The 13,136-nt window shown below is 40.6% G+C and overlaps 1 protein-coding gene across 1 annotated transcript in view; it reads left to right on the forward strand.

Annotated features, from left to right (window-relative positions):
* The window catches only part of SYNPO2 (synaptopodin 2), a 187,888-nt gene that overhangs the window by 154,386 nt on the left and 20,366 nt on the right, over nucleotides 1-13,136 (forward strand). The window contains exons 3-4 of the mRNA XM_019522030.1: nucleotides 1,537-2,348; nucleotides 5,215-7,388. Of these exons, the coding sequence (XP_019377575.1) occupies nucleotides 1,537-2,348; nucleotides 5,215-7,388 (2,986 nt within the window). The remainder of the gene's footprint in view (nucleotides 1-1,536; nucleotides 2,349-5,214; nucleotides 7,389-13,136) is intronic.

Raw genomic sequence — 13,136 nt, forward strand, 5'->3', positions numbered from 1 at the left:
TTCCTGCAATGTATCTGTACCCAGCAGCAGCACAATTGATGGCCCAAATAGCATAATATGATAGAATCCAGCTACAGTCACAGGGCTTCCTAAATTAAAATCTGTCTGACCTTTATGTAGCCCACATGTTGTTTAATACATGTTAGGCATTGTTTCTTACGTGAGACAGTTCCAGTTTGATGCATGCAATCAGTAGGCTGAACAACTATAAATGTGACTATCATTAAGGCATCTTCATTACACTGACTGATTTTTCTCCTCCCAGTTTATTTTCTGCTGTTCTTTCTAGCTTTTATTTGCAACATATCCAACTGCTATAGAGCAACAGGGGTTTCCTTATGATTTGAAAATCCTGTTTCAGTACTTGATACTTTGCTATCCACTAAGACACCTTTTGCTTTTATTAATTAATGAGAAGTTTTGCTACATTGTAGCCAAATGGAAAGCTTAACTAGTATGTTGCTATGGCATATTGTCCTGAAATTATTGCTATGCAACTTTGGCAAACAGCTCTGAGGAGGGGAAGCAGAAAGTACAATAAGGTTTATAAAACCAAAAAGGGAACCTTGAATGGGGAGAGGGGTGAGGGAGGTAACTGTGTGGGAAAAAGTGCATGTATAAGGTTTAAAGATCACCCATCAAAAAGTTCTCATTTAAATGCATGAGCTAATCAGGTACAGTGCTGAGCACACTTAGCATCCATTGACTTCAGTGAGAGTTGCAGGTATTCAGCAGCTTTTCTCAAGCTAGTTTCCTATGATCCTATAGACTCTTAGCTGGGATGGTCTAGTCAGGGACAATCCTGCCTAGAGCAGAGGCCTGGATTAGATGACCTTTTGAGATCCCTTCCAGCTCTATTTTCCTGGGCTCCTCTAGACAAGTGGTGGAATCAGACCCATAAAGTATAACTATTGTATGACAGATAGGGATAATGATAAAGAAATTCCCTTATAAATATATGTGTTGGAATATATTTCTCTCCTACCGTCTACCACATGCTACCTCTTTTCTTAGACAGCAGGCTCCCTGGGACTGGGATTGTGTGCAAGTGAAATACTGCATACTTTAGGAGTAACAAGCACTGAATTCAAGTACAGTTTAGTGTTTTGTGTTGTGCAAAATCAGTTTTTACACTCAGTCATGTCGTATGAAAAAGTGTAGACCCTAGAAATCTAGGATGATAAAAGCCTATGTCTAGAAAAATCATACCTTTCTGTTAAGGAGTGTACCTGTAAAACTGCATTGGGTTTCAAATTACATTGGACAGGTGAAAGATTCCATATGGAAGGGTTATAGTAACATTATTGCAGGTTTATTCCATGGTTCATTCAAGTTGTTTAGGGTGGTACAAAGACCATTTTATTTTAAACCTTTAAACAGTGAGGAAATTCTGTTATTTGAAGAACCTTATAGCTGGTATAGAGGGTAATTTTAGAGGAAAACATAATACTCACTCCCCTTTAAGCACAAAACTTCCTTGTATAGTAGTTCTTCCAGAAACTTATTTTTCTGAATTAATGTTTTGTGTACATGCAGATCCTCCAGTGGAATAAATGAAACCTTGAGCCCTGAAACAGAAAATGGAAAACAGGATAACCTAAAAAATGAGGACTATAGAGAGAGCACCACACTGCAAATCAGCACAACCAGGCAAATGCCCCATCAGGAATTTTACATCACAGGGATACACAGTGCAGCTCACCATGGAGCAGAGGAAAGTGACATGAATTTTTTTGAGAGAAAACAAGAAAAGGAGACAGCCCAGAGCCACAAAATTACTCCTAAAGTGATAGAAACCTCCAGAGTACTCCTGACGGACGGGGCTGCTTTCAGAGACAAGACAGAAGAAAGAAGGCCGGGTGCTCTGCTGGAGCTGCAGTTGTCCCTCTCACATGACAGGCACAAGGACACCAGTGCTCCTGTTGCAACTGTCTTTGGAACTGAAAAATGTAGCCCTTCAGAAACAGGACCCAGCGTGCAACAAGATGGGACTAGCCCTGTAACTGCAGTCCCTCTGGGTGAAAAAGCAGGCAATGTCCAGTGGTCAAGCAAAGTATTCCAGATTGCTAGTGGCAAAGAGGTCAAGACGAGCCAAGGGGCAGAAGCAGCAGAGCCATCTCTCACCAGGGTGGAAGTGATCCTGGACTGTACTGACAGGGAGAAGGAAGTATCCAGGTCTGGAGCTGAAAAGGGGTGTGTTGATTCTCAAGTGGAAGGAGGGCAGTCAGAAGCACCTCCTTCTGTAGTCTCCTTTGGAATCTCATCAGAAGGCACAGAGCCGGGAGAAGACGACCAGCACTCAGAAAGGGATCACAGCAAACCTCTAAAGCACAGGGCAAGGCACTCAAGTAAGTATGTCACATATTATCATTTGCATTGCTTGAGAGAACATTTTGTAACTTGAAACATCATTTCAGAATGCAGTCAGCTCTAACAAATAATTTTAAGAGGGTTTATTTCTCTCTTTTTAAAAAATTCTTTTTCCTTCCTTTTTTTGGAATTGATATTTCTATTCTAAATTCAAGTACTTTCTTAAGCAATAGAATTGCATGGAAGCCAGACCATGCTTTAACAGGGCTGTCTAACTTGGCTGGAGTAGATTGCTTCTTTACAATGTAACATGCTGTCCAAAAGCACTTGCCATGCCGAAGTGAGGTGCGTTCTGCTGTGTTTCTAATGTAAATTACAATGGGAATTTGTAGAATGTTAACAAAAAAGCAAGGTCATGTGTTGCACATAGCTGGATGCTCTGGATTTCTCCATGTATAGCCAAAACTGTGTGTCATCATCCACATCTTAAAAAAATCAAAGCCACACTATTGCTGTTAAAAGGAGATAAGAATAAAAAAGGCTGGTAGGGAAGCTTGATGATGCCTGCAGAAGTGAGTTTGACGGACACCAGCATGTGTACTACTGGGCAGTTATATGATCCTTTCAGTTTTGTAAGTCTTCTCTAGACTGTAAAGTGAACTTAGTATTTTCTGCCTTCCATACCCAGAGGTCAGTGTCAAAATCTATACAAGGGGTTTAACCAAAAATTAACTGAAAATGTGAGTAAATTCAATGCTGCTGAAGTATAAATGTACATATATGCATACATGTATGCATATATTTATTTGAGTCATTTTGAACGACTGTTCTTTTTCAACAATGTTAAGAAGCCTGTTCAGGGATTTAATCGCAATATGGCAAAGGTGCTTGAATGTGTGCAATGATATACTGCAGCAATGAGCTATTTTATATGCAGCGTTGGAATAAGTCTGCTAACCCATTGCTATTTCCTCTGTGAGCATATTTTTAGAATGATAACCATTTGTATCCCTGCTGGCATGTGGATTAAGCTGTTACTTATGCTTTAAGTGTCCGTATGTAATCCGCATATTTATGGCATATTAAATGGAGTATAAAAGAAGAGTGCACATGCTTTACATTTTGGCAGAGAAGTTAGCAGCAACTGTGGGACTGTGCCTGCCAGTTCTATAATGAATTACTTGTGTTGCATTGGTTGTCTAATAAGGCAAAGAAATAACATGGTAGGGATCACTAAGTAAGACAGAACAAAGTGTATATTGTATAACAAAATGTACCTATATTAATATTCTTCATTAACAAGAAGTATTTTGCCTTTTTTCCCTCTGATTATCATACTGGAATTATTTTTAATCAAGTGACAGGTCATATAGTGCTTTGGGTACCACTGATGGAAGATTTAAACATCAGTTTAAACATATATTTGATTATAGAAGGGTTTGTAAAGACTTATCTAGGGCTCTAGGTTCCTTTGACACACAGAGATACATAATATGCTTGAGACAGAAGAACCAGGGCATGTACAGTTTGCTTATTTTGTGAAGCAAAAAGCCATCATTCAGTATTTAAGACTAAATTATATCTGACTGAGTATTGTGAAGTGTTGACTCCTTCAACAGAAGTAGCTACTGGACAATGATAATCAGAGGACATTTAATCAAGCAGGGAACCTGATTCATCTTTCAAATCTATCAGTTCAAGACGGATTCAAACAAACATGAAAGTACTGTGAAAAAAATCTAAATTATTCCTTGCTACAGAAACTTAGATACTGATTCTGCAAATGTGCCATAAGAACCACCTGCACTGATGGGACTAGCCCCATTTGAAACCAATGGAACTTCTTACAGAAATAAGGACTATGCATTTTATGCATATCATTTTATAGAAGAAGGACATTGGCTGCCGTATTTCCCCTGCTTTACCTGTGGCAGGTTAGGGTGTTAGGTCTATGTTGTGTCAGGGTTGAGGGTAGTCTTACGTAGAGTTTAGATTATGGTTGTATGGGATGGTTTGGAAAAGGATGATCCTGCCTCAGGCATGGGGCTGGACTAAATGACCTCTGGAGATCTCATCTAGCCTTACTTCTTTAGGACTTCTATGATATTATATTTGCAGGATCGCTCTCTGATATAAATCTTCCTTTGACTTTAATACAAGATTTGCTGAGTAAGAACCAACCAGACAATTTCAGGACATGGCCTGTTGAAATTCTGGCTGAAGTGGAGTCCTATAGTCTTTTATAATTTATTGTGAAAACTATGGGAACAATCATGCTGTCCCCTAGTGTAATGGCAAAACCACAACAGTCTTTAATAGAAGAAGAGTCTACTATTCTTCTATTAAAAAATAGAAGTCTGGTTTATGGATTCCCCTCCTTGCCTTTTTCTGACATGGTTGAAAAGATCATTAATTACAAAATATAATACAGATGCATCTATAAGGAAATCATTATGCTTATGTTTAAAAAAAAGCAACATCCATTTATATACTGTATTTACTATTCTGCTTCCAAATATCCAAGCTATTTCTGAATGAGCTAGTAGTTTGACTGTACCAGAAGCAGCATTGCCACATTATTAGCTTCTCATCTGGATAATTAGCCCTAGTGAAGCACTGTGCTGCTTCCAGCATTCAAGTTAGGTCCTACAGAGCTAGTTCAGGTATCTCTGTGTGGTGCTACCTTTTGCAGTGTGCATATGCATAGCCTAGGAAAGGAATGAATGCCAAGGAATTGGTACTATAGGGAAAGATTGATTTTATTGGCCTCCCTATGCTCCTGCATTATGCAGAATCCAAGTATTAAAGAAGAAAAACATTTAATGCCTGGGAGGGGCACTGCCTTCTCAGTCATAGTCTTGTGGGCTGCATTCATTTAAGCATGTCCTTTCATTCTTTCCACAGGGCTTCGCCGGGGTGAGAGCCTATCAGAGAAGCAGGTGAAAGAAGCCAAATCTAAATGTAAAAGTATTGCCTTGCTGCTGACTGCAGCTCCCAACCCCAATTCCAAGGGGGTGTTGATGTTCAAGAAGCGTCGCCAAAGGGCCAGGAAATACACATTAGTCAGCTACGGCACTGGGGAGCTAGAGCGTGACGAAGACGAGGAGGAAGAAGGGGAAGGTGAAGAAGGTGACAAAGAAAACACTTTTGAGGTAACTTTGCTTGGAACAAGCGAGTCAGAAATAGATGAAGATTTCTTCTCAGACATTGACAACGAAGGCAAGGTTGTGACCTTTGACTGGGACACTGGTCTTCTTGAGGTTGAAAAGAAAACAAAAAGTGGAGACGAGATGCAGGCCCTTCCAGAAACCAAGGGCAAAGGGGTCCTCATGTTTGCCAAGAGACGGCAGAGGATGGATCAGATCACAGCTGAACAAGAGGAGATGAAGGCACGTGCAGTGCACACAGAGGAGCGAAGAGAAGCCAGCACAACAGAGAGCTTACAAAAAATGAGCTCTGCCTCCTATCACACAAGACAGGAGGAACCGTCAAGGATGAAGAGCTGTGTGAGCAAAAGTTACATAGAGATGGGCCACAGTCATGGCAAAATGATACAACAGAATGGCATTGGGGGAACAGAGGCAAGTATCTCTTTTCAGTCCTTGGAAGCCCAGAAAGCAGCATCTTTAAATAGAACAGCTAAACCCTTCCCTGGTGTACAGAACCGAATAGCGGCACCATTTTCACCTACAAGAAATGTGACTAGCCCTCTCTCAGACCTACCGGCACCACCTCCCTATTCCTCCGTTAGCCCACCACCTGACACCTTATATAGGCCAGTGTCAGCTCCTGCGGCTAGCAGAGTTCAACCAGCGGTGTGGTCACCAACAGAACAGATAGCATCCAGAGATGAAAGGATTGCAGTGCCAGCCAAAAGAACTGGGATTTTACAAGAGGCAAAGAGAAGAAGCACTGCAAAGCCGATGTTTACTTTCAAGGAGCCCCCAAAAGTGAGTCCTAACCCTGCCCTGTTGTCCCTTGTACAGCATGCAGAAGGCAAACGAGGTACTGGAACTGGCTTTGAATCAGGACCTGAAGAAGACTACCTCAGTTTAGGAGCAGAGGCTTGTAATTTCATGCAGATCCAGGCATCCAAACAAAAAACCCCTCCTCCTGTTGCTCCAAAGCCCTCAATCAAAGTCTCTCCTACTGCTGGAACTCCCATCTCTCCAGTCTGGTCACCTCCAGCTGTGGTTTCTACCCAGCCTTCTTCCTTCCCAACTCCAAACTCACCCCAAGCTGCGGGTCCTCCACCAGTCAGAGCACCTCAGCCTGCTCATCATCCTCCCCAACCCCCAAGTACTCTTAACCTAGTGGGTCCTTTTAAAGGGCCTCAAGCAGCAGTAGCAAGTCCGAATTATACACCTAAAACACCTACCACACCAATTGCTGGAGGAATGGGGCCAGCCTTTGAGATGCCACCAGCGTTGAGTGGGAAAGGAGCACAGTTGTTTGCCAAAAGGCAATCTCGCATGGAGAAGTATGTGGTAGACTCAGAGACTGTGCAGGCAAACATAGCACGGGCCTCATCCCCAACTCCATCTTTACCAGCCTCTTGGAAATATTCATCTAATGTTCGAGCACCTCCGCCTGTTGCTTATAATCCCATCCATTCCCCGTTTTACCCTCCTGCTGCTACCAAACCCCAGTCTAAGTCAACTGCAGTTACTAAAAGCACCAAAAGAAAACCTAAGAAAGTTCTCAATGCTTTAGAAGTTATGAAGCATCAGCCATATCAGCTTAATGCATCTTTATTTACTTTTCAACCACCCTCTGATACTAAGGAAGGCTTAGCTTCTAAGCAATCAAAGTTCAGCCCTGTGCCTGCCTCAAAGCAAGTTCTGTCTTCAAGACCACTCAATGCTGGTTCTCCAACTAATGTCCAGGCATCTTCAGTGTACTCTGTACCAGCCTATACTACACAACCGTGGTTCCAGTCAAATGTTTCCACCCCAGTAAATGAATCCTATGCACCCGTGGGTCACTCCACATATTCTAAATCAGAATCAGTCACATCTTCTTTACTTACTGCTCCGAGGCCAAAGTTTTCAGCTAAGAAAGTTGGTGTCACAGCTCAGGTGTGGAAGCCATCAGTCATTGAAGAGTAAATTTTGTAGCGGCAACTCACTTTGCTTGCAATGAATTGTTTGCAGTGGTGATCTGGCACATCAGGAGTGTCAATAGCAGTCCTAAGCTTACTTAATAAGTTCAAACATATCACCTCAAAATTGGGTCCATTTGAATATTTGCAACACATCAAAATGGATACAAAATTTAACACATTTATGTATATTTTCACACACTTTTGTACATGGAACATCCAGAAATGGATGCATACCGTTGTCTTAAGTAAGCTGGACGCTAGGTTTTATGCTTTAACACAACCAAAAAGTGGCAGTGAGCAATGGTCCCTGTATTTCAAACAATCATAACATAGCCTTCAGAATTATTTGAAAATTCATGCTCTGATGGCCCAACGGTTCAAGTACCACTCATTTTAGATTTTTAAAAGTGCCTTACAATAATAATAATATCTTTTACTAATATAGCATACCAAATAAGTATAGTACTGGGCCCTGATTTCCGAATGTATCCACATGGATGGACCCTTGAGTCTTCATGGAGTCCCATTAGCTTCAATGAGACTCTGCATTGGCACCAAAGGTCATCCCAGGATTGCAGAATAAGGCGCTTAGTTTGTAAGTTATGTGGATCAGGTCTGATCCAAAATCATGAATTCCCTCTGTGATTTCACAGAGAATGTGCCATAAGGAATATTGCAGGGTTTGAAGAAGACTGACTTAAGGGAAGTGGTAAAAGGGTTAGAAATGGTATTAAATGTTTCATATTTTTAGGAAAATGTGAACTCAACTTGATATCCCAAGTGCAGGCATAGTTTAATAATTATTTGCCTTGACTCCATCTAATAACTCGTTATAGAAGACAGTAAATTAGGATTGTTGAACAGTCAGATGGGTAAGCTGAGTTTGCAGCTACGATGTGATGTGATATTCTCTTCTGAAAGCACAGTGACTGAGAATCAAAAGGAGACATACATGAGTACTGATATTTGCAACCAGAGTAGAATATACCATATAAATGACCTCATCTTTCTGCTGCTCTCTCTCAGGCGTTTTCTTGTTTTCATTTTGGGCTTTATGGTACTTCTTCCATTTTCATTCTTGTTACTCTGTTCTCACACTATCTGCCTTTATTTATGTACTATGGACCAGGAGGATCAAACCACTGCTACCATACAAAACTCCTTTTAGTCATAGCCAGTCAGATTTTGCCACCTTTAAACAGGGCTGAATAACAGCTTACATCAGGAATAGTCTAATTGAATCATAGAATAATAGGGTTGGAAGAGAACTCAAGAGGTCATCTAGTCCAACCCTTTCATATTTCATGCTGGGCACATCTACACATGCACTAACATGCTGTGGGTACTGTGCAATCAGTTTGGTACCTATAATAACAAGTACTAATCGAATGCACAGTAACCAGCATTACTGCACAGTAGCACCAGTGCATGTCTTTTTAGTGACACTAATTTACAATAGACTAATTCTACTGCGCATTAGTGTAATAGTACAGCTTTTGCTGTGATGCACTAATGTGCAGTAAAATTAGCCTACTGCACATTTAGGGCACCTATACATGAGCAGGGAGGCTGTTCCAACATTCTGTAATTACAGCACAACAGAACAGACTCAATTAATCAAATCTGCTGGAGCATGGTAATTTCCATGCCCCAGAAGACTCCAGCATCATGTGTATCAGCGTCCCTGTGCTGAAAAATGCTGACGGGGGTGCTTTAACTAAAGCTTGTTCAATGAGCTTCAAAGCACCCAGGCACCATTTTTCAGAGCAGGGTGCTCATACACATGACGTTCTAGGGGCTTTAATTAGAGTGGCTCTTGGAGCTACTCTAATTAAATCACCCCCACCACCCCTAGAACACATGCAAAGTGCCTTAGCGCCTTGCCTACTGGGTAATACTTTACTTCTTAAATGGTCCTATGGAAATCAGTGGTGCCACTTCTGGAGAATGAGTTGTCCATTATGTGTGTGTCAGAGGCCAATAAGACATACTCACAGATTCAGGTGCTGCTCTGTGAGAAAAAGTGGCAGAAGTTAGTTTTGACATGGTTGTTTAAATCACCAGCCAGCTGGCTACAAACCAGATTATGGAGCCTTTACACACATTATGGATATTTACTCACTGTCTTATTGGTTTAAATGGAACTATTTGGGTGGGGAATATTCATCTGAAGCCTCTCCAGATCAGTCCCATGAAGTTAACTTTTAACTTGTATTAAGTTCAAACTTCCATTGTATATGTGAAATGCAAATGATCCATGACATGAAGAAGTTGGATTCAGAACCCTGTGAAGCCACTGGAAAGACTCCAACTAACTTCAGTAGGTTTAGAATCAGGACCCTGATATGGAACAAATGGGGAACACAGTTAAATAAAGCACATTTGAAATCCAATAGAGCTGCTAGAATATATAGTCAAACCAATCAGTTCTACACAGAAAAATAGAGAGAGAACTATACTGCAAACACATCTTGCTCAGGTGTGTATGGTAACAATACTCTAATCCTCTTGAGATCTACTTCTTTCCATTCATTGTCCACTGTCAATATGCTATATTTTTCCTCTACCATTAAACTTTTTCCTTTCTTCTCTACCTGTTTGATTTTTTTTGTTAACACATGCTGACTGACAATATATTTTACGCTATTTATATTTTCCATGTAATTCAATTGCAATCTAAGCTGGACTTGTTTCTTTCTTTCAAGTATATCTTCATAATTAATACACTATTGAAGATCTTGATTACATAAACTACCTTAGCTAGAAATTCAAAAGATAATGTCTACTTGGAAAAAGTTAATCTATTGTTACCAAAGATAAGGTTGGTATGACTAGACAGATGGATATTGCCAAAGAAATCTGGTCACTTAAGGAAAAAAATAGTATGAAAGCCTTATGCATTTTCATTGTAGTCTACTGCTGTAAAATATCTTTGCATATTCTAGTCACACTAAAGAGCCTTCTGAAAAAGATATGTGACTATTAATAAAATACAGCAGTTTTTACCTCTTACTCACCAGTGCAATTCTGGCTCAGGTCACTATTTACTACAGTCATGATCAGCTGCTGAGAGGCCTGCATGAAATTAGCAGATGATCTCAGTCCAACCTCTAGCTTATAGATGTGTGCATCACCAAACAGCTGTCAGGATTGGAACTGATAGACATTTTTATTGGACGTATCTCAGCAGAGAGAATAAAGAGTGAGTGGAGAGGAGACTGGTCTGCACTCTTATCTCTAAGGAGATCACCTCCCCATGAGCAGAGCATCCTCTTATTATGGTAGTGAGAGGAAGCTGTGGATAATAACAGCCGGCTGTAGTTTCCTGGACAATCAGTCAGTACCTCTTGGCAGCATTAAGTTTGCTTGAAAGAAACCTAATAGAAATAAGCATAGCATTCAGTCAATACAGCACAGGCTGAAAGCTTATTTAGGCAATCTACAAAATCACATATATAAATGCAATAAGAAGCAAAAGGCTTTTGTAGTATTCATCTGCCAATGTAATTTTTAGACTACCATCTCAGTACTGTGTGTAGCAGACAAAGGGTGGAGTCCATCCTGCAAATCTGGATTTGCTTGATGTTACATACTGTCGGTTTGGCCTGTTGTAGGGATAGCAGGATTTTCTAAAGTATTTGGGTTAGAATAACAAGCCTCATTGACGTTCAGTCATCTGGAATCTAGGTCTGACTTCAGTTCGCCCCCGCCCCAATCCTCCACTCCCTTACCACACGCAAGTTGTAGATGTTTGAAGTGGGTTTTGCTTCAAGCTCATCTCTAATAAGGTAAGTCATCAGCTCTTAATAGTATTTCAGAATAAGACAAGGCTATTTCAATGAACTTTTACCCACCATGCCATCTCTTGTGCAGCAGAAATTGAGAAAAGATGGGAGGTGAATACTGCCATTCAATCTAAATTAGATAATGTAGATGATGTCACCCATGACTGAAATGTCAAGACAACATACAGTTTATATGTAAATGACCCATCTGCTCCATTTAGGAAAGTTTCATTTGGCTTTGAAGGGGGAACTTTTGCAAATAATAATTTTACCAGCCTTTGATAAAATTGTGACAAGCATTGTTACAAGAAATGCTGTAAAAGAGTAACCAGATATTTTGTATGGGCCCACTGTGTGAACAAATTTGATTATAAAATAGGGGTCTTATTGTAGTAGCCACAGTACCAATATGGTCACATGAAAGTGCTTTAAGGTTGCCATGTTCCTCTCAGTACATGTAATTGTGCCGCATGTATTATACTGTACCATTCAGGATGCTTTGGGGGGTCTGTATAAAATCAGTTACTGTAATCTAAGATCTGTACATTTAGCAAGAAAATCCACTCAGACCTGTTCAAAATGTCAACAAGAGGATTCCCCTTCCATCTCCCCCTGCAACACACACACAGGCACAGGGGCACACCAAAAATGCCTGCAGCAATTGCTAAAATATGTTGGAATGGGTGATTTGATGGTGGAATGAATCCTCTTTGTTTTCTGAGGTTGGTAGATATCCCCTGGACTCCTGGTGATACAACACCTAGATGGTGTGGTGCATTTGGGAAGAGAGGATCTCTTCTGGCTGAGGTGGGGGGCTGAAATGGGAATGGGGGGCCAGACTCCTTCCTATGGCTGGCTTTTTGAGCTCCTCACTGGCCTGAGCAGTTCAGTACTCTCTGGGAGAGAGGCAAACCCAGCAAGACTCCCTCTCAAAATTATTGTGTCCTGTCTATTTCCTTCCACAGACATACAATGGACATACTCTAGGCACAGTGCCAGCCTCAGAGGGATGAAAATGTTACTAATAAGGGTTGCATATTGAAACCATTTTTTCTGACCACATCAGCATAACCAAATCCTGTCCATTCTGACCTTTGCCTAGAGATCAGCCTATTGGTATGAGGAAGCACTAGCAATATGGTTAATTTGGATAAACATCTAATATAAAAGATGTTATATTCATCAGACCTGATGAAAAATCTCATGCACTGAAAAGCTCATCTGACCCTGTCCAAATTATGCAGTTGGTCCAATAAAAGATACCATCTTAAGAATCTTTGCCTCCTGCATAATATAACAGTCTTATTGTATGAGATAAATGAATTGAAAAGTCCTACAATTGTCAAGGCACAAGTTCCTTCCAGTCCTATAATCACTTTGCATCAGAAAGTCTTCCTTATAAAGAAGGACTTTCTTTTTTATTTTAAAGGAAACTGAGATTCTGTTGAAAGTCCAGCTCTGATAACAAACAGTGCCTACCATCTCATCACTCAGTTACCCTGAAGTCACAGCTCCTCAGAAGGAAATTGTATTTTTTTCAGAAATACGCTTTCCTTGATTGCAAATGAACTGTTCATGGCAGGTGCTAGATGGATTCATAATTCTGAGCTTTCTGTCTATACATCCTTCTTTGGAAAGAGCACAAACACCAGCAATACTAGTTTTTCTAGTCCCTCTGCCAATAGGCCTCAACTCTGAGCTGAAGGAACTATTACTAGCTGGTTAAACTATTTCCATCCAAATTGGGTTTTGATAGGCAACCTGGCTTTTGAGTAAATGATGTTTTCCTTGGAAAATCTTGCTTTCCCTGGAAAATATTTGATACCTTACTGAAAATGAAAGAAAGCTTGGTTTTTGTGTGTGTGTCTTTTTTGGGTGGGGGTGGTTTCCAGTTTTTTGACTATTTATCATGATGGAGAGGGGAAGGGGGGGGGGGG

This window comes from Gavialis gangeticus, unplaced genomic scaffold, assembly GCF_001723915.1.
Source record: "Gavialis gangeticus isolate Ggan-Ray unplaced genomic scaffold, GavGan_comp1, whole genome shotgun sequence".
Lineage (NCBI taxonomy): Eukaryota > Metazoa > Chordata > Crocodylia > Gavialidae > Gavialis > Gavialis gangeticus.